The sequence below is a fragment of the Theobroma cacao genome, chromosome 9, assembly GCF_053813885.1.
Source record: "Theobroma cacao isolate CCN51 chromosome 9, ASM5381388v1, whole genome shotgun sequence".
In the NCBI taxonomy this organism is placed as follows: domain Eukaryota; kingdom Viridiplantae; phylum Streptophyta; class Magnoliopsida; order Malvales; family Malvaceae; genus Theobroma; species Theobroma cacao.
Window position 1 is genome coordinate 44,624,391 of NC_142647.1, and position 21,325 is coordinate 44,645,715.

Here is a 21,325-nt window from a genome sequence, read left to right on the forward strand (position 1 = left end):
AAAAAAATATACAAAAGAAACAGAGATTTATTTGCTCAAAATAGACCATGAAAGCCATAAGGAACCCGCCTTGGAAGCTTAACCACTGCCACAATGTCAAGTTCTAGGGATTTGGCATCCTTCTTTATGAATTTTGACTCATTAGCCTTCTCATCGTGCACTTAAGTCATTATATAGCCATCATCTTAATCAGAATGAATATTTTCCGAATCTTTTATCACAAATAGTGGCTCCCCTCCAAAGCAACTAGGTCCATAATACACACCTTGTTTCCAAATCAATTTTCACCAAACCTGACATTTTTGGGACTTCTTCAAGCACTCCTAAAAAGGCATAATGAGTTTTTCTCCCCACATAGGAAGGATTTATTGATCCGAATTCTAAATTTCTTAGAGAAACAATCTCTCTAGAAACATCTCCTGTTTTGATGTTGATCTTTGCTTTCTCCATTGAGACATCGACAGTATTATTAAAAATGTTTTCGACAGAGATGATATTAGATGCCATAAAAACTATCTCGTCATCTCCGTCTTCCCAAGCATTGAAAATGTGAATGGTATTGAAACCTGGGACTTGAAATCACCTCATCTCAGAGTCATTCATGGCATATTTTGGTATGATCCCAATTCTTGGAGTTTTATTTGGTTCATAATACACGAAGGTGCCTTTTCTTGTCATCACTTTTCCTAATGAATATACCAATTGTGTTTCATGGAAAATGGCAAACAACTTGGTTATGGCAAAATCATGGATGAAACAAGGTTGATTGATAGAGAAAATGGGTACTTCGTTTTGTTTAACACCATTTCCATCGAAGCAGAGGAAGGTGAGATGAGGGAAACTTAGGCTCTATCTGAAAGAAAATGTCTCCTTTGTATCCAATCGATTTCGAGATGTGTAGTCATGTTAAATAGTAACTTTTTCCCAAATTCCCAACGTCCTAAAGTCTCAATGTCACCTCTTAGCGTCAAATTGATAATATATGGTAAATCAGACTCGCAAAGAGCAAAGAAATAATTCGAAAAAAAAGCAAGGCCAGTGTCGGCCATGCCAAAGCCATTCATTAGATTTATATGGCCTGTCATGATCCTCCTTGTAGCCACAACAAAGCGAACAATATCGCCAAAACCAAATAATCCTGAAAACACATTCGGAACAAGAGGCAAACTAGCCTCTCGCTCTAGCTTAAACTTGTGAGTCTTGACATAGCGGCAACAATATGTAGCATGACCATGGTAAGTGAGGTGTGTTGCTGGTCGAGTGGGGAGGGTGGTAAGTATGACTCCTTGTACTTTATGGTTTTTTCCATGATGAGTGTGGTGCCTACTTGTCAGGTGGGGAAGAGGGGTGAGTATGATTTATTGTGCTCTATTGTTCCTTCCATGGAGAGTGTGGTGTTTGCCTTGTTGGGTGGGGGGCGGTGAGTCCAATTCCTTGTGCTTTGTCTTTTGCATGGTTTCTTTTGGATGAGGAGGATCACTTTGAGGTGCGGTGTTTGTTTGTCGTCTTAAGGTGCTTTTCTTGATGCCCTCCGCAAGGATCCTTTGGGTGAGAGGGATCATTTCTGGGATATGTCTTCCATTGGTGTCCTTATACTATAAGCTTGTTGGACTTTGGCTTCATGAGGATTGATGGGGCTTCTCTTAGGGCCGATGACACTTTGTATAACTTTGGTCTGTGCCAATACGCTTTGCTCGACGAACCTTTGGTTCTTGGTTTGGGGGTGCTTCCATCGTTGCAAGCGGTTGAGCTTGTTATTTTGACTAGGGATTCCTTATGGTGCCATTGGGGAGTGGCCTTTTGCTCTCCGTTGTGCGGAACTCTTGGTTGGTGCTTTTCTCTTAAGATGCTCTTTCTTAGGTTTTGCTCTAAATATATACTCAATTAGTTAGTTAGGTTAACCATTAAAGAGGAAAAAAGCAACAAAAACATGTTACATGTGTGAAAAAGAAAGCTTATCTACTAGTACTTTCTAGACAATATGTGAATTTAAATCCTCTGCCCCCTTCCTTGCCTCGCTCATATTTTTTTACCACATGTCTCCTAGAAAATGTGAATTTAAACTTTGTTTGCCCTTTTTCTTTATCTCTTACATTTTTCTTTTCGTTAGCTTTTCTTTCACAATCTTTTCAGGAGATGTTTCTTCCTGTTCTTTTAATAGATTATTTCCATTAGTTCAGCCTTCTTGTAAGTTTTTATTTGTAAACACAATCTAGATAATAAACAAATCTTCTCTTGGATCAAAAGCAAAACTAAAGAACCAAAAGGAACCTTCTGTTTTAGCAAGAACAAACCAAGAAGATGTATGTACCCATGGTAATAGCCAAGTGCAACCTAGACACACATTGATACATCGTTTTCCTGTAGCTACAGTGTAACAAAAACATTCAAGTAGGAACTAAACACATCACAACAAGCTACAGCGTAACAAACCAAGCCTTCGAGTCAGGCTCATTTTCACATCGGCAGTAACAAGAACTCATCAATTGATTTCCTTCAATTTGTTCGTTCGCTTTTGCATTTCTTTTATCTTTTCTTATTGTTATTACTTTATTATTATTGAGAAAATAATAACCACAATGAGACTACAATGAAAGCCATAACCGCATTGTAGACACTTAAAAATATATATATAATAATAATAATAATAATAATAATAATAATTAATAAATAAATAATTTTAAATTATAATAAAATAAACTAAAAAAATCAAAAAAATAATAATAATAAATTCAAAAAAAAAAAATGGGGATGGCTGGGCGTACCCCCGACCCACTACGCGTGATGGGGGTTCTGGCCACCAACTCCAGAGGGTGCCAGAACCCCATCACCGGGTTGTCCAAATTTTTCGACAACCCGACTCCTTAAAACCACCTGCAACCTGCAAAGAAGGGGGGGAAGAAAACAAAAAAAAAATCCTAGATCTACCAGCAACTAACGAAAATCAAAAAGAAAAAAATCAAGAAAATCAAAAAGAAAAAATTCGATCGGGGGTTTCAACCGGGGATTTGTTTCGGTTTGAGGGAGAGAGATCGGTGAGTGGTGAAGGGAAAGGGATCTGTGGATTGCCGGTCACCGGCGGAAGAAAGCCAGAACTCGTTTGGGTCATCGCCGACAGAAGGCAAAAAGGGTGCCCGATCCGTCAATCGGAAGGGAAGAGGTGCGTTCAAGAAAGGGTCCGAGGAAGCCGGCGATAGATTTGGGGAAGAGAAGACGGGACGCCGGCGTCGGCAAAGAAGGGAGACTTTTTCTAGAGAGAAGGGAGAGGGTGCGGCTAGAGAGAGAAACTGAAGTCTGAAAATGAGAGGAAAGGACGAAAACAGGATTTATATACCCGAGTTTAGGGCCTAAAACGGCGTCGTTTCAGCAGAGGGAAGAATTCAAAAGGTCGACGCCAAAATGACGTCGTTTGAGGGAGTACCCAGAGCCCCAAAACGGTGCGTTTAGGAGAAGGCCAGGCGGACCAAGGAAGCAGGCTAGGGAGACCTTCGTGCAGCCCACACAACTTGGGCCATCTTTCTAGCCCAAGCAAGGTGAGGCCTTACCCATTGCTTGTGAATGTGGGCTTATTGCTTTGGGCTTATCTAGTTTATCTTAATTGTTTGCTTAGCTTTAATAAAAATATGTAAATAATAACGAAAAATATTAATATTATAAATATATTTGGAGGTTTGCAAAAAATAAAATAATAATAATAATAATAATGCATGATGCAAATGTATATATATATATATATATATATATATATATATGTATATATTATATCATATTTTCTAAAAAAAAATAATAAAAGATAAATAATAAAATAATAAATAATAATAATAATAAGTGAAAAATAAATAAATAATAAAAAATAATATAATTGGAACAAATATTTGAGTATTACTACCAAATAAGGGCAAAGAGTTGCCTCTTTCGGGTGAATGTTTTTCGGGTGCGAAGTTCGAGACGAATTTTCACCGAAACGTCGGGATAAATCTGAACTCTAGATTTCAAAACCCATTAAGTCAATTAGTCATTGTTAGAAAACAATATATGTAGGAAAATTTTGTTAATTTAAATAAATAATTACTAAATAAAGTTAGTCCAATCGTTTAAAAAATTAATTAATTATTTATTAGATAAGCTTTGTGATCAAGTAAAAAAATTGACCAACAACAAACATGGATTTAAATAGAAGACCAAAAAATAAAGTATATATATAAATAAAAAAATAATAAATAACAAATAATCAAAATTTTTAAATAATCAATAAACGCGTGCATGTAGATACCATCATTTTACACTGTCATTGCATGCCACTCTTATTTTGCAAATGGCGCGGGAATCCCGAGGATGGGATTTCCCCGAGGAGCTTGTAGAGACGAGTTCCTCCGGGGATATCTCTAGGTGAGGAAAATTTCGAGAGTTCACCAAAGCGTTGGGATGGTCTTCGAATAATTTTTCAATAAAACATTACCGACTCCATCATTTAAAATAAACAAGTCACGACATCATTCTACGCTTGCATCATATGCATACGTAAAACCAAGTGAAAAACTCAGTCTGGCAATTCAATAAAAATTTAATTAATAAAATAAGGATTAAACTAAGAAAAGGCTATATTTAGATAACTTAAGATTAAATGGTACCGTTCGTAGAACGGGCGTCACGGAGGTACTAACCCTTCTCCGTGCGTAACTGCACTCCTGAACCCATCTCTAAAAAACGTGGACCAGTTCTCGTTCTTTCGACGGACCTAAAATTAATTTAGGATTTCGTCGATTAAGAATCGGGTTAATAGGTGACCAATCACACCTAGATAAAAAAGATTGGTGGAGACTCCCTAACAGTTTTAATTTTCGCCCGCGTCTGGCGGACGGGTTCCCGGACCCGCACGTCACGACACGCATAACAGTAGTAGTCCTATCAACAAGCCAAGAACATTGGAGCTTTATCTACACCAAAATATGCCAACGAGTCGACAAACGAATTACCTTCATGACAATTGTAGATCAATCCAACAAAGATCATCATATAGTCGACAAATGAATTACCAAACAAAAATTGTGAAAAGCACTGTCAAAATGAAGAAAAGAAATAAAAAGAGTTCTAGCACCAAAAAGATTGAGTACCCACAAATGCCTAGAACAGACCAGCAAACCGCAAGCAAAAGCAAAAGCAAATTCCAGCCCTTTGAACCACCATTTAGCTCCAATAAACATAAAATTAAAAAAGCTGAATTGATGAAAATCTGCTTATTTGGCCTGACTTTTTTTCAACTTATTTATCTTTTAAAAGTAGAAGTTAAGTCAAAGAAAATTTTGAGAAACTCTTAAAAAAATAAGTAACATTTTTTTAAAGAACAAAATTTTAATAAAAAAAAAAAAGAGCTTAAATAAAAGCCCCAATAAAAGCTTTCTCTTTTCTTCTTTTAAAAACATGCCAACTTTCAAGAAATATCCCTTTTTCTCTCAATTGAACTCCCTCTCCTCTCCCTCCTTTTGCAAATCACCCTTCTCCAACGCAAATCACAATCTTCTTTTCCTCTACCTCTATCTCTACAAAGACTACTAGAAAAAAAAAACCCAAGTAATAGAATAGCATAATCTAGGATTTTTTTTTTGTTTTACAAATATTAAGAGAAAAAAAAAGCCCAAAATTCAAAGTTACATTCAGGTATTATTTAAACGTTTTCTCTCTTCTTCACCAAAAATAATTTTAATGTTATATACATTATTTCCTTTTTTCTCTTCTTTTTTTGAAAATTGACGTATCATGATTCAATTGTTTGCTAGATCAACAAAAATTTAATACTATTACTGCTATACAAAGTTTAACAGCTATTCCATTTTTCTATGAATTCTTTGATTTTAACATCTAAAATTTTCTATAAACTCAAAGCAGATTTGTTTTGTTTTGATTTATTAGGTAATTGAAAATAGCATGAATATTTTTTATGGTAAATTTAACAAAAATTAGAGTTTATATAATTTATTTTGTCAAACTGCTTACTAAATAACTTTAGCTTAATTTTAAAAATTATTATTTTTCATAAGAGATTCATAATAACTTTTAAACTAAAAAAAAAATTAAGCCAAACAGATTCTTAAAAAAAAAAACATCTTCTAAAAGGACAGAAAAGTGTAAAAGATACAAAAGAAAGTAAAAAGTGACAGAGAATAGAGTTGGTTATAGTTTTCGTTAGGTTAATCAAAGTTAATAACCCTAAGAAACACTTGGCAAAAAAGGTAGTATGGCAGGGAAGGGAGCATAGTATGAAAGCAGAAGATTTCCATTCAAAATATGTACATTAATATGCGTTGAACTAGTAGATGTCATAATCAAATTAAAGAGGAGAAAGGGAGAGTACTAAATATGGCTCTATAATTTATGATTTCTATTTAAATTAGCCCTATTTAACCATTGACCACTTGATCAAAACTCAAGTGGCAAAATAATTAAGTGCAACTTCAATGCAATCTTAATCTCAAATTAAGTGTTCGAAAAGATATGTTGAAGAAGAATTTGGAGTCAACAAAAGAAAAGTCTTAATCCCAATTTGTTTGTTCATGAGTCATGAAGTATGGGTGGTCAAATTGGTGAAAACCACACGTAATTTTTATAAATTTATATCAGTTGAAAAAAAAAAGGGAAAGAACTGTTAAAATACTGATGGCAACAAAATTGAAATTTGGTTTAATAGTTGTTACATTTTTTTAGATTATAAAGGTTAAAATTTGAAGTTCAAATTTTTTTTTCTTATATTTATATAATATAAAATATCGAGAAAGATAATGATGGAACTAGAGAGTTCATTTGTTTTATCCAAGAATAAATTCATATATATATATATATATATATATATTAAACTATGGACTTCCTTCTATTTTGTTTCCCAAAATATTTTTACTTGGAGCAGTCAAGTTAGTTGTGATTTTTCACCGCACACCAAACTCTTCAACATTATCTTAATCAGCAGTCTTTAAAGACATGGGAGATTACAAAGCAGTAGTTAATCAGCACTCAAATTAATTTTAACTTGGGATGAAATTACAAGACTAAACATTCAATTTTAACAATTGAAATAATAAAAAAGATGTTATATTAATATTTAAAAAAATTTATTGAAAAATATTTTACTTGGTCAATAATATAACAGCATCGAGATGGGCTGAGCTGGACTCGGATTTAAAAGTCCTAAACCAAACCCTATAAGAGGCATGCTTGTGACTCTGTTAGACCTTAACTTTCCAACAATGGGTCTCCCGTTAAGTTTTGGACCCTAGTTTCCAAATCAAGTTTCACCACGCCAGACATTTTCAGGACTTCTCCAAGTACTTCCAAATAGGCATATCGGGTTCCTTTCCTGCATAGCAAGTGTTTATGGAACGCTCCACACTCCTTGGTGAAAGAATTTTTCCAGGAACTTTTCTTGGTCTTAATGTTGACACTTGCTTTCTCCAAGACAATGTTAACTATTCTGTCAAACATATACTCCGTTGATCCAAGGGACACAACATTTGGTGTCACAAGAATTATCTCGTCGTCTCCATTTTCCCAAGCATTGATTATGTGAGTGGAATTCAATTGAACCCACTTCATCTCTGAGTCATTCCTGGCATGCCTTGGCAAAACTCCGATTCTTTGTGTTTTGTTGTTTTTCATGATTCATAATCCACAATTGTACCTCTTTCCCTGGAATCAATTTTACTAGAGATATCACGATTTGTGTCTCATTGAAAACAACACACCTCTTGGTTATAGTTACATCGTGAATGAAACTTGGTTGGTTTAAATTTATTGCTTGGATTCAATGTAATAGGATTTTTGTCTTCTTAACCTACAAATCTCCAACGATTGACATTTCCAATGTTTTCCGTACATATGAAAAGAGATCTAGCCTTATCTTTATATAATGAATTTTTAATCTTACCTATTATAAGATTTAAAATTTATTACACAGTCCTATACTCTTAAGCTTACATATAACGTTAGATTCTAACTCAGTTTATTAAATCATATCATTAATTATAATATTGTCTATCAAATTAACTTAACTTGATATTAATAAAATGTAAAAGTAAATAATGTAAATCCATATTTTGATTTCACAAGAAAATCTAGCAACCTGAAATATGCAAAAGGAAAAAAATTATTCAGGGGGCCCCTAAGTTTTTTAAGATCCTAATAATACATCGTGTATTCTCACTTGAAAATAAGGTAAAATTATGGTTTGACCCTCCAAATATTTTTAACTTCTCTACCCTTTTGTACAATTTGTAATTTGATATGGTAACCTTGCTAACCCTTTTAGTTTGAATTAGATTGTTCACGAACCGAGCTACCTATCCCAGGCCTACGAGCTCGACTCTACTCAAGTTGGGTTTGGCCAAGATTTTTTAGGTTTGAGCCTAACCCGATTCAAGAATACTATAATATTAATAAATATTATATTATATTTAATTTTAATAGTTTTTAAAATTTAATATTAAAAATAATTATTTATTATTATAATAATATCTAGAACCTGAAAATTTTTGTCCAAAGTCTTAGACCTGGATTGCTCGCAAATGAAGAGGTGCAGTGGGGATGAGTAGCTGCCATAAATATGACACGCGAAAAACCAAAAAGGTGAAATATGTAGAAAGCTTGTTGGTTGTTGAGGCCCTTCTCCGCCAAACTCTTTTGTTATCTTCTTTGTTGAACTTTCTTTATTTTGTCTTTGCTCAAAAGCCTAACATCTTCAATAGTCTAGGCTTTTCTTTTTTCCCCACTAAATTAAGCAACCAAAAAAAACCCAAAGGCCAAAATGAAATCATCAACAACATTTTCACAAATTCCGAATCTCCCTTTCAAGGTTGTGATACGATGACAATCCACAAAACCCAAAGCATGGCAAATAAACACATCCAATTGCAAAACCATTTTTAAAACCATGAAAAATTTCATATTCCACTCCCTTTCCAACATCATTGATCCGCCTCTTCACTTATCCGTCGATCCAATGCATGTCTTCAAGGGAAACTTGGCTCCGGTGGAGGAAATGGAACCGACGAATTGCCAAGTAATCGAGGGTCAGCTCCCACTCTCTTTAAATGGTGTTTACATCCGAAACGGTCCGAACCCGCAATTTCAAGCTCGTCGTGCTCTACATTTGTTTGAAGGGGATGGCATGCTTCACTCACTAAGACTATCAAATGGCCTTGCAACATACTGTAACCGATATGTCAAGACTCACAAATATATGCTCGAGCGAGATGCTGGTTTTCCTGCCATTCCAAACATGTTATCTGGCTTTTACGGCTTACTCGATGTACTTCGTTTTCTTATGGTAATGAAGAGAATCATAACAGGTCAACTAGGTATCAAGCATGGGATTGGAGTAGCCAACACTAGCCTTGCCCTCATTTCAGGTAAACTTTTTGCTTTATGCGAGTCTGACTTACCATATCTTATTAATTTAACTCAGCAAGGTGACATTGAGACTTAAGAACGTTGGGATTTCGATAAAAAGTTACTCTACAACATGACTGCACATCCCAAAGTTGACATGGATACGAAAGAGACATTTGCTTTTTCATGGAGCTTTGCATTCCCACACCTTACCTTCTTCCGCATCGATGAAAAGGGTGTTAAACACAAAGAAGTACCGATCTTTTCCATGCGTAGACCAAGTATAATTCATGATTTCGCTATAACCAAGAAGTTCGCAATTTTTCACGAGACACAATTAATCTTTTCACTAGCAAAAATGTTGATGGGGAGAGGTGCCCCTTTGGTTTATGAACGAGACAAAAGTACAAGAATTGGGGTCATATCACGGTATGCTAAATGTGACTCGGTGATAAAGTGGTTTGAGGTTCCAAGGTTTAATGTAGCCCATATCATCAATGCTTGGGAAAATGGTAAGGAAGAGATTGTGCTCGTGGCATCAAATGTCAAATCTTTGGAAAATTATTTACATAATAAGAAACCGAATTTGGTTTTAGAGAAGGTAAAGATTAATATTGAGACAGGGGATGTTTGTAGAAATATTCTTTCCTCAAGAAATTTGGACCTTGGATCTGTAAATACAGCTTATGTAGGAAAGAAAACTCGTTACGCCTATGTAGGAGTGCTTGATGAGATCCCTAAAACAACAGGTTTAGTGAAAATTGACTTGGAAACGGGGAATGAAGTTGGAAAAAGGTTTTATGGGCCTGGTTGTTTCGGAGGAGAGCCATTATTTGTGAGAAGAAATAGTGCTGAAGATGTTGTATGCGATGAAGATGAGGGATACGTGATGACTTATGTTCACAATGAGCATACTGATGAATCTGTATTCCTTTTGATGGATGCCAAATCACCCGAGTTCACTACCATTGTAGCAATTAAGTTGCCTAGGCGTGTACCATATGGCTTCCATGGTCTATTTTTGACCAATTGAGGAATCCATATTTTATTTAAGCCAAATATGTAATCTGATAGAGAGGTCACAACTTGATTCCTTACTCGCATTGTAAACTGTAATTCATAGTCTGATACTACAAAGGTAAACGATTATAAATTATTTTATATTATTTTAAGGGTATAAATTTCTTTAAAGTTATGAGTCGTATAAAGTCTTGTATAAGACTTATAATTTACTAAATGCGATATCTTTGAGTTATATGGAATCAAAGCCAACAGTGCTTCAATTATTAACTTCTTTTTGACAGATTAGCTACGTTTATATGCAATGTCCAAACCATATGATATGATAGATTCATTATCTTTACTCGTGAAATTCATGTTATATGACAAGTTTGTTGTCTTTCCATATCAGGAGGAGTAAAGTGGTGGTGGTCTTAGGTTTTTTTCATGGGTTTTATACATATGTTTATGGCTGACGGTGCACAAACAGCTATTCACAGTTTTAGTGCTACTACCATTATTAATGAATCTGATGATGTCGGTTTTGGCTTGGGCTTTCAATTTGAGGAGCATGCTTGATTTCTTAAGGCTATACTTCATGGCAAATGAAGGTTTTCCTATGGTGGGCTGTAGAATTTCTAGTTATCTGTGGTGTCAACCTAATTCATTGAGTTTTATGGTGTTTACATTTAATATTTCAGTTGCCGAATTTGTTCTGCTAATCAGTTTTTGTACGAGCACATTTTTTAATTACCATGCTCCATCCAAGGGGCTTAAAATCTGGTCTTGCAACATGCAAATGGTCCCTTGGCAATAGATCTACCATATTTTTTTGGCTTGATGTTTGGCATTACAATGATCTGTGTTGGTGCAAATGGGTTTAGATGTAATTCAAAAAACCAGCAAAATTGACTTCAATGCAAGTCTTTCAATAGATGTTATCTTTAAGACTTATTGCAAAATTGACTTATTTCACGCATCTTATGCTCATCATGTATAACTTATAATTCTTTCTTAAGGGCGTTTAAACATTCTTGAAACACTTAATCACTTATTTACTCTTTTATACACCAAGTATATCATTATTGAAATCTTTATTTACATTTTCCTCACTTGGTATTGACATCTCTTATCAGTATCTCATACATTCATCTAACCTTTCGCTCGCTTCCTTTTTAGTCTTTAACAAAACTTAATCTCTTGTCTTCTTTATTTCTTAAGATTTGACTTCAGTCATCATATTATTCATCTTAACACTCCACATGTTAATTCATTTTTATGTAGCCATCTCAAAAATTCTCTAACTTTTCTTTCTCTTACATGCCAATATATATAAGGCAATAAAAAAAAACTTTGCAATTTCACTCATCATCTTTATCTTAATACCTCCCAATGCACTTAAGACTCCAAACAACAAAGCTTAGCATGAAAACCAATGACCATTCTTCAACTCGTGAGTTTCATCTTCATGCCACTCTCAATTTGCTCTTGCTTTCTAGCCATTAGGGGTTCTTAACGTGACAGCGTTTAATACTCAGAATTGTAACATTGCAACGGTTTGAATTCACTTTATCTTAGCAACTCTTCCACCTTTAAAGCTACTACCTTAATTATTCACAATCATGTGGCTTCCCTTCGAGTCTATACCACAATTAGCAAGACTAACTTTTTATCACAAGTGTGCAATCAAAACATTGATTTAACATATTTATTTTGCCACTAGCATTCATATATCTTTACCATAACATTTAATACAAGTTTGCTTAAGCAAAAATCTCCAAATTTATTCATAGCTACATGTATCTTAAATTGCTCATCACTTATCATCAGTCAATAAATCCCACTCGAAAATACCCTTTCCATATTGTATAGTGATTTCACCAGATAGCATAACTGCACGATGTTCCTCCATTCTACTATCACGCATACTCCATAGAAATTAATTAAAAGATTTACGTACCTTAACTAATGCTAATTCCATTTAATCATATCTTAAATACTTCAAACTTGTAAATTACAACTCCAAATGTATGTCCATATATTGATAATCTTTATATATTTCATGATCATGAAAACTACAACTTACAAACTAACTTTCTATCATATGTACTTTATTAGAGCACTAATTTCAACATATTTAATCTACCCTTGGTGGTATGTCAAAATTATCCCTGTCTCGGTTGCAATTCAGAGGAATCTCTCCTCTACATATCCGTATGAGCTGGTGGAGATGGAGCAGCTACCGTAGCCCGTCCTAACTGTGGGCAATCTCTCCTAATGTGACCCGATTGATCACAACGAAAACATCGTGCAGGCCCTCTGCACGGCCCAACATAATAATTCCCATAATTTCTGCATCTACGTGAACTTCTTGAAACAGAGGAGTCTTTGCCCCTTTTTGGTGGCTGACTAGAAGATACACTCAGATTTCTCTTTTTTGCTAACTCAGCTCGCAGACTCCTATTTTCATTTGCAAGCTTCTCAACTCTTAAAGCCATTCGCACCACCTCTTTAGCCACGATTGCGTCCGACTCACCCATAAAAGAAACACAACTATGTTGCCTAGCCTCTTTAAGCTTCTTAGAATCAAAAACATCTAGCACTAGTTGTGGGACAGGAGGTGGGGATGGTGGTACTGAAGGAGCAGCTAGAGGAACTATAGGAAGAGCTTGACTAGCATGAGCCTGGCCAGCAATAGCAGTAAAGAAGGCTGCTAATACCTGAACTGCCTCAAGAGGCATAGCAAGAATACTAGTAAATGGCAGAGGAGATGGAGGATGTAGAGGAGTCTCGGTCTGTTCAGCAGCAGGTGCTGCCTGAATGGTGGATGCAGTCGATTCCTCCTCTATTGCACCTAACTGACGACGTTGGAAACGACCTCTTCCCCTCCCAGCTGATCTAGTGAAAAGTGGTTGTTCGCGTCGAGGAGACATAATAATCTATAAGAGGGAACAAAGTGAGTTTAGGCAACCTCAGGCTCTATATGCTTATGCATGTATTTTATTCAACCTAACCTAACTTAACTCGGGGCCACACTGACACTGTAAATTTTTAAAATAGCTTTAAAATAACCTTAAACCCAAAACTCTAATCTTTAAAACCAACAGCTCTGATACCAACTTAATTGTCACGACTCGAAACTTCCATCGAGCCCGTGACAACCGTCACGACGTCTCGATCGACATTCATTACCTGAAATGTCAAACGGAACCCCGCAAGGCTTTAATATCAGCTTCTCATTTCCTCTGTGGGTAACTGTTTCCAAATACCACATTCTAAAAGATTTTAAACTGTTTCACAGGGGTATTTTGGTCATTTATCCCAAAAATCTCCAAATCATCTAAAAATATAGTATGTAAGTGGAAAACACATATTTCATAGTCAAAAATAATTTTGGATGTCTAAAACATTCGTTTAAAATGAAATTATGACTGTTATAATAAAATAAAAATATTAAATAAAATATTCAATTTTCACATAAAACGATATTTTAAGAACACTGCATAAATAATTTTTATAGCGTAAAAGCAAAATAAATTCTTACATACCGTAATACAGATAACCAAAGTATAAAATTTAATTTACAGTGACATGTGGGCCCACGAATGACCAAAAGTATCAAAAGAAATGAACCTATAGTTTTTGAATGTGGCAAGTTCAACTGTAATCCTCGCCGATATCAGTTATCTACAATCTATTATGAGCCTGAAATGGGTGAAAATGAGGGTGGTGAGATTATAAAATCCCAGTGAGTAAACAAACATCACTCAAAATATCTAAAGTCGAGTAAAATGAGACTATTAAAACATTTCATCAAACTGTGATTTATCATCTTTCAACTTATTTCAACCAAATGAAATCAATTTATTTAAAGCAAGTAATCAGTATGGCTTATTAATTTCTTTAAAAGCTTGGCTCATGCCAAAAATTATTATCATACTCAATTATCTGGGATACCTTGACCGAGGGCTATCCCAACTGAGTCCGCCAAGGCTATTAGAAAGTCGTGTTTTTATTTTGAAAACATAGCCGTTCCTTGGCGTTGGCCGAGTTCCCCTTTACGTGGTCGTTTGACGTGAAGTGAACTTTAAAGTTATACCTCGGGAGTTACCCTACTCGCCTCTCCAATCGAGGTAAAAATATAACAGGATTCCGTGCCCCTCTAATAGGCTAGTCCACAGAACCCAACCCACTACAGCAGGTCAAACCCACCATATAATAAAATTTTGACAGCATGACAAGGCTAATATATTACTACCCAGCCTGCAAGGGTAAAATAAAGTAATTCATACAATTCATAAAAAACACAGCCCAGCCAGTCATGCCAATACAATAACATAAGCCATTAATTCAATTTTAAATTTACAATATATCAGTGGTCTCAAATTACTCTATTTTCAAAATCGTTATTTTGTTTCAAGACAATTTATAAAATATTTTCATTTAAACTCATTTTGTTTACAAAACATAAAAATTTACCACTTGAACTCATTTTCATAAAATTCACCAAAACCGAATAAAAACATACTTTAGATAATTAAAATGATGGTAAGGTTACTCACCGTGTCTAGAGTGGGGATTTTTGAAATACTCAGACTACTGGTCCTCGGGTGAAATTCCCTTGCCTTTATCGGAGGACTCACCACCTTGACACAATACAAAATCGAGAAATTCACCACATTGATACTAAATTGAAATTAAACTAATTTAGACTACTAATGCTTCATATGGAATGCAAAAATGTCTAAATTTTTACCTCAATGCAGTGTTAGCCTATTTCGATCTTTTACCCGATAAATCGATATACGCGTTCGTTTAAACTCCAAATTAATTTTTTTCAGTTTCTATACCTCGATTGCACCCAAATTGACTTAATGTCCCTCAGTGTGGTGCAAATTATCAGTCTCGATAGCAAATTACGAAAATACCCCTAGTGGGTAAAAATTTGTATTTTTGCTCCAAAAATTTTCATTATTTTTCTAGGCTCATAATTCATCATTATTCATCATAATTCCTCAAATAAACATCAAGATCAGCAGCCAATATTCCCCTAGAAAATTCGGCATAATGGGTTTCAATTGGAGAAAATTATATCTCTAGCTTATTTTTACTATATTTCAATATAACTTAACTAAAATCACTTAATTCAATTAAAATCAACCAAAAATCAAGCTCAAAACTCATCCATGGAGGTTTGGCCAGCATGGGTGTCCATACCCACTTTCTAATTTTGCATGGAAATGAGAAAAAAATGCATGGGTAGTGAAAATCACAAGAAAAATCAATGAAATTTACCTTTTTAATGCTTGATTTCTTGATTTCTCTTGATTTTTCCAAATTTTCAGGTAGGGTTCTTATTTGTTTTTTTCCCCCTTTTCTCCCCTGGTTTGGACGGCTGAAGAAGATGAGAATTCTGGAATTTTGACCTTTTTAATGGCTAAAATAATATAATATTATTTTATTTATTTTTTTAATGTTTTATTAATTCCTTAAATTCTAGCCATCCAATTGTTTCCAAATTTTCACCATACACTTGTCCCACATATCCATAGCTTAGATAAAATTCTCAAACTTATCCAAAGTCTTGGTGGAGTAATTTTTGAAATTTACACTTTTACCCCCGTAAAAGTCAAAAATTACATTTTTGCTCCAAAAACTGAAAAATTGCCCATAGACATATTTTTCATCCCTTATACTCATACCATTCTCCAATTTGTTAAATTTGATCTAAATTCTCTCAAAATCTCAAATTTTGTCCGCGAGTGGTAAAATTACGATTTTACCCCTACACTCTAGAAATCACCAGAATTAAACTTTTTCACTGCCAAACCCTCAAATTATACTCCAATAAGTCAAATGGGGCCAAAAAAATTCTTTTCTAAAAATTTGAATTGTGTCCTTGGGTGGCAAATGACCATTTTGCCCCTAGACAGTAAAAATTTCGGTTTGACTCCAAATTGATCATCGAACTCCAAATCACCATATTAAACCATTTTGGGACTTTAATATTCTTAATTTCATTTTAAATTCTCTATTTGATCTAGTTCGAGGCTTAAATTAACTTAATTGTACCATTTGGTACATTGTCGTCTTTTAACGATTTTTCTTTCGGGGTTTTCCAAGTATGCAAGCATATTGTCAATCATATGAATGACATGAAAAGTATTTTATAAGGTCGGGCTTGACAGTCACTTGATTGAATTTGTTGAACACTAATATCACTTTTTTCTTGGAAATCATAAGTAAAGAAGAATTTCGGCGAAATATGTTTTGTTCTATAGCCTTTAATGTATCCTTATTTTAACTGTAATATGCAAGCAGTATTACCTTCATATAACGTTGGTGGAATTTCTTTCTTAGTTGATAAGCCACACATTTCTCAAATATGTTGAGTTACAGATCTTAACTAGACACATTCGCAACTTGTATCATGAATTGCTAAAAGTTTTGCATGGTTGGAAGAAGTAACAAATATAATTTGTTCAACACAACGCTATGAAATAGTCATACCTCTACATATAAATAAGTAACTTATCTGAGATCAAGCTTTATGTGGATCACATAAATATTCTGCATCTGCATAACCAATTAAATTTGATTTTAATGCATTTGAATAATATAAGCTCATATCCATTGTTCCTTGGAGATATTGAAGTATATATTTAATTCAGTTTTAATGTCTTCAAGTCGGAGAAGAACTATATCTTGTTAATCAATTCATAGTAAATGATATATCAAATTATGTATTACTAACAAGAAACATCAATGCTCCAATTGCACTAAAATATGGTATTTCATGATCAAGAAGTTCTTCATTATCCTCACTAGGTCAAAAAGGGTCTTTTTTCACTTCTAGTGTCCTTAGAACCATTGGTGAACTCAATGGATGTGCTCTGTCCATATAAAATCATTTATCACTTTCACTATATAATCAGATTGACGGACAAAAAATTCATTTGTCAAGTATTCTATCTGAATACCCAAACAAAACTTTGTTTTTTCAAGGTCTTTCATTTCAAATTCTTTCTTTAAGTAATCCACGGCTTTTGATAACTCTTCAGGAGTTCTAATAATGTTTAGGTTATCAACATAAACAGCAATTATCACAAACTCATATCTAAATTTTTTTTAAAAAACACATGGGCGTGTAGGGTTATTTCTATAACTTTCTTTTAACAAATATTTACTAAAGCGATTATACCACATGCGTCCGGATTGTTTTAATCTATATACATACTTATTTAATTTAATCAAATAAATTTTTCAAAAATTCAAATTTTGTGCTTTAGGCAATTTAAATCTTTCAAGATTTTTCATAAAGATATTAATATCAAATTAGTCATATAAATAGGCTATAGCTACATTCAATAGACTCATTTCAATCTTCTCATATATTGCCAGACTAGTTAATATAAAATTGTAATTGTATCCACCACAAAGAATATATCTCTTAATATTCAATACCAGATATTTGGGTAAAACCTTGTGCGATAAGTCGTGCTTTATATCTCATAATCTTAATTTTCTCATTTCATATTCGCACAAATACCAATTTATATCTTACTAGTTTTGCACCATTTGGTGTACGAACTACAAGTCCAAAAACTTTATATTTTGCAAATAAATTCAATTCCTCCTTAATTGCATATTTCCACATTGGCCAATCATTTTTATGTCTACATTCTTCAATAAATATAAGTTCAAGATCCTTGTATTTCTTTCATAATATTGAGCACTATATTATATACAAAAATATTGTCGATGTTTATTTACCGGTTCCATCTTTTCCCATCATGATATAATTTATTGAAATCTCTTTATTATCACTTATTTCAGGTACCTGAATTTCTTCTAGAATTTTTATCAATTATGCCAAGAGTCTCTTCTATAGCTTTTACTTCCTCTTTCTAACCATCTTAAATATTTGCTTCTTTTCTTTTTCAAGGATTTTATCTTTGGAATCAATTAGTCTCCACCCTTCCGATGTGTCTTGTCCTACAGGGACATCAATGCTAATAAGTGCATTTGCAGCTAATATATAAGATTTAGCTATTCTTTTTAGGTCAATAAATACGTTTGGTAGTTGATTTACTATATTTTGCAAAAGAATTATCTTTTAAAGTCTATTTCACATTGGTTTGTACAAGGATCAAAAGTAGATAATGAAAATGTATTCGAAGATATTTCTTTTTCCAACTGCTTATTTTTTTTCCTAATGTTGAAAATTTTATTTCATCAAAATGACAATCAGCAAACCCTGTAGTGAATAAATCTCTTATTGAAGGTTTTAGATATTTAATTATAGATGGAGATTCATATCCGACATATATTCCTAACCTCATTTGAGGACTCATCTTTGTACATTGTGGTGGAGCAATTGAAACACATACAACACAGCCAAAAATTCTTCAATGAGAAATATTTGATTCCTGACCATAAACCAATTATATAAGGGAGAATTTCTAATAACTCGTTTGGCTTGATGCATACAAATGTTGTTGCATCCAAAATGGCATGCCTCCAAACAGAAATTGGGAGTTTAAATTTCATAAATAATGGCCTTACAATTAGTTGAAAGTATTTAATAAACAATTCCACTAAACCGTTTTATGTATAAGCAGTAGGTTCCTCAATAGTAATTCCAACTAATATGCAATATTAAAAGCTTGAGATGTAAATTTATCAACATTGTTAAGACTAATTGTCTTGATTACATAATTAGAAAAGTATGCTTCCAAACAAATGATTTGGGTGATTAATCTTGCAAATGTCAAATTGCAAATTGATAATAAGTACACATTGACCATTTAGTCGATACATCAATTAAAACCATAAAATATCTAAATGGTTCACATGATAGATGTATGAATCCACATACAACCCTAAATATGTTTCAAAAACGTAGAAAATTCAGTCCCAACTTTAGCTGGTGATTGCCATATAATTTATTTACTTTAAGAGCAAGCAGCACATGACTATTTCATTAGATTGAAAAATCTTCTTGTTTTTCAATGAATGATCATATTAATTTTCGATAATTTTTTGCATCATTATTAATCCAAGATGGTCTAACCGGTCATGCCAAACATTAAAATCATTAGCTTAATCCAGATAAAAAAGCAAGTAAATTTTTTTTTTCAACACACACTTCCTACTTAAGATAATAAATTTAATATAGAGGTATTAAGTGTCTCTTTTATTTATTATCTTAATATGATATCTATTCAGACGAATATCTTTAAAACTTAATAAGCATTTTTGAAACTTAATAATACATCCTTTATTATAAACGTTATTCCTCAAAGTAGTAAAATATTAGCTCTTCCTAAGCCTTTAATTAATCTTGTACTATCAGATATTGTATTGATTTTGATTTTTTTTGTCAAGTGAAAAAAATATTTCTTGTCTTTAAACATAGTGTGCGTTGTAGCAATGTTTACTAGACATATATTTACATCATATATCTTGGATCCAACGAAATGAATATCTATATTTTTTTAATAAAATAAGATATATACAATAAAAAATTTACAAGTTAACATGAAAGAACATTAAATACATAATTAAAACACATAATAAGAACATATCATTTAAACATAATAAAAACATATTAAAGCATCTTCACAATATAATTATACTAAAATATACCAATTACTATTAAGTTCATTCTTGGATATTTCCATTACCAATCAAATGATAAATTCTTTTTTCAATATGGATAAACATCTTGATGTGCTATATCAATTTGACCATGGTTAAAATTATTATAAGATATTTTAGTTTTTAATGATGCTTGATAAAATTCAAGACATACAACAGGTATGTGACTAATGGTTTTTCATGTCACATTAATGACAATACATTTTCTATATTCCTTTTATTCTTTTCATTTTTGTTTTATCATTATTCATCCACTTCTAGTAGGTTAAAAATATTCATTCACTTCTAGTAGGTTAAAAATATTCATCCACTTTTGGTAGGTTACAAGTATCCTTCCACTTTTGGTGGGTGATCTATGATTAGTTATCCACTTTTGGTGGATTATCCATTTTTTAGTGGATTAGTGGGTTTAGGCATAGATCCACTTTTGATGGTAAAATTATTCATACACTTCTGACGGTAAATTATCCATCCACTCCTTGTGGTAAAATTAGAATTAAAATAGTGATAGTGTAAATTATTATGGCTATCATAATTATGAAATGATGTTGCATTCACTTCAAAGAATGGATGGATTCATTACTATAACCATAATTATTAAATGATATCACATTCACTGTAGAGAATGAATTGATTTATAATCTTTTTATTAATAGTTGGTTTGTCGCATTCACTTCAAAGAATAAACATTTATAATTTTTCATTAATAGCTATATAATAGTAAATTCACCTTCTAATCAAAGGACAAAGTATAATACATACAACATGAAAGTAAAATTCATATTAAGGTTAATTTTTAAGGAATTAAAATACTAAAAGAGATATCAAGTCACTTACCTGATTTGTTACAATCAGAAACTAAGTACCAACCATTGAAATCCTTTTAAGGAATGGAGATGATGAAAACAAAATAATTTCAAACTTGAGAGTTCAGAAAATCGTGCCAATAACGAGTTATGAAATATAACTGAAAGAACAATTTTAAGAAAAATATAAAAGAAAGTATTTAGAGGGAAAGAAAGTATTTAAAGGGAGTGAAAAAATCTTATTTAAGTGTATATTTATAAATGAACTGAAAGGGCTTATTCATAGGCAAATAAAACCCTTATTTCGATAGAATTTACAAGATGAAGATAACACTTAGGGATTAGATGGATTAAATCATAATCCAATCTAATTTACATCCAAATCTAGATATACAGAGTATAAATGGATATTCAAAAAAATATTCATAACATTTTTTATATATTTTTATTTTTTTAATATATTTATCTAAATTGCAAAAAAATAA

At 33.0% G+C, this 21,325-nt stretch overlaps 1 protein-coding gene and 2 pseudogenes across 1 annotated transcript; 1 reads left to right on the plus strand and 2 right to left on the minus strand.

Moving 5' to 3' along the window:
- Positions 1-35: 35 nt before the first annotated feature.
- On the minus strand, positions 36-3,515 carry LOC18590178 (zeaxanthin 7,8(7',8')-cleavage dioxygenase, chromoplastic pseudogene; annotated as a pseudogene).
- A 3,709-nt stretch (positions 3,516-7,224) lies between these two features.
- On the minus strand, positions 7,225-7,647 carry LOC148761009 (zeaxanthin 7,8(7',8')-cleavage dioxygenase, chromoplastic-like). Its single transcript, XM_088809729.1, has one exon. It carries the CDS (start codon positions 7,645-7,647, stop codon positions 7,225-7,227), a length of 423 nt encoding a protein of 140 aa, XP_088665855.1.
- A 1,167-nt stretch (positions 7,648-8,814) lies between these two features.
- LOC18590179 (putative carotenoid cleavage dioxygenase 4, chloroplastic pseudogene) lies at positions 8,815-10,443 on the plus strand (annotated as a pseudogene).
- Positions 10,444-21,325: the final 10,882 nt, after the last annotated feature.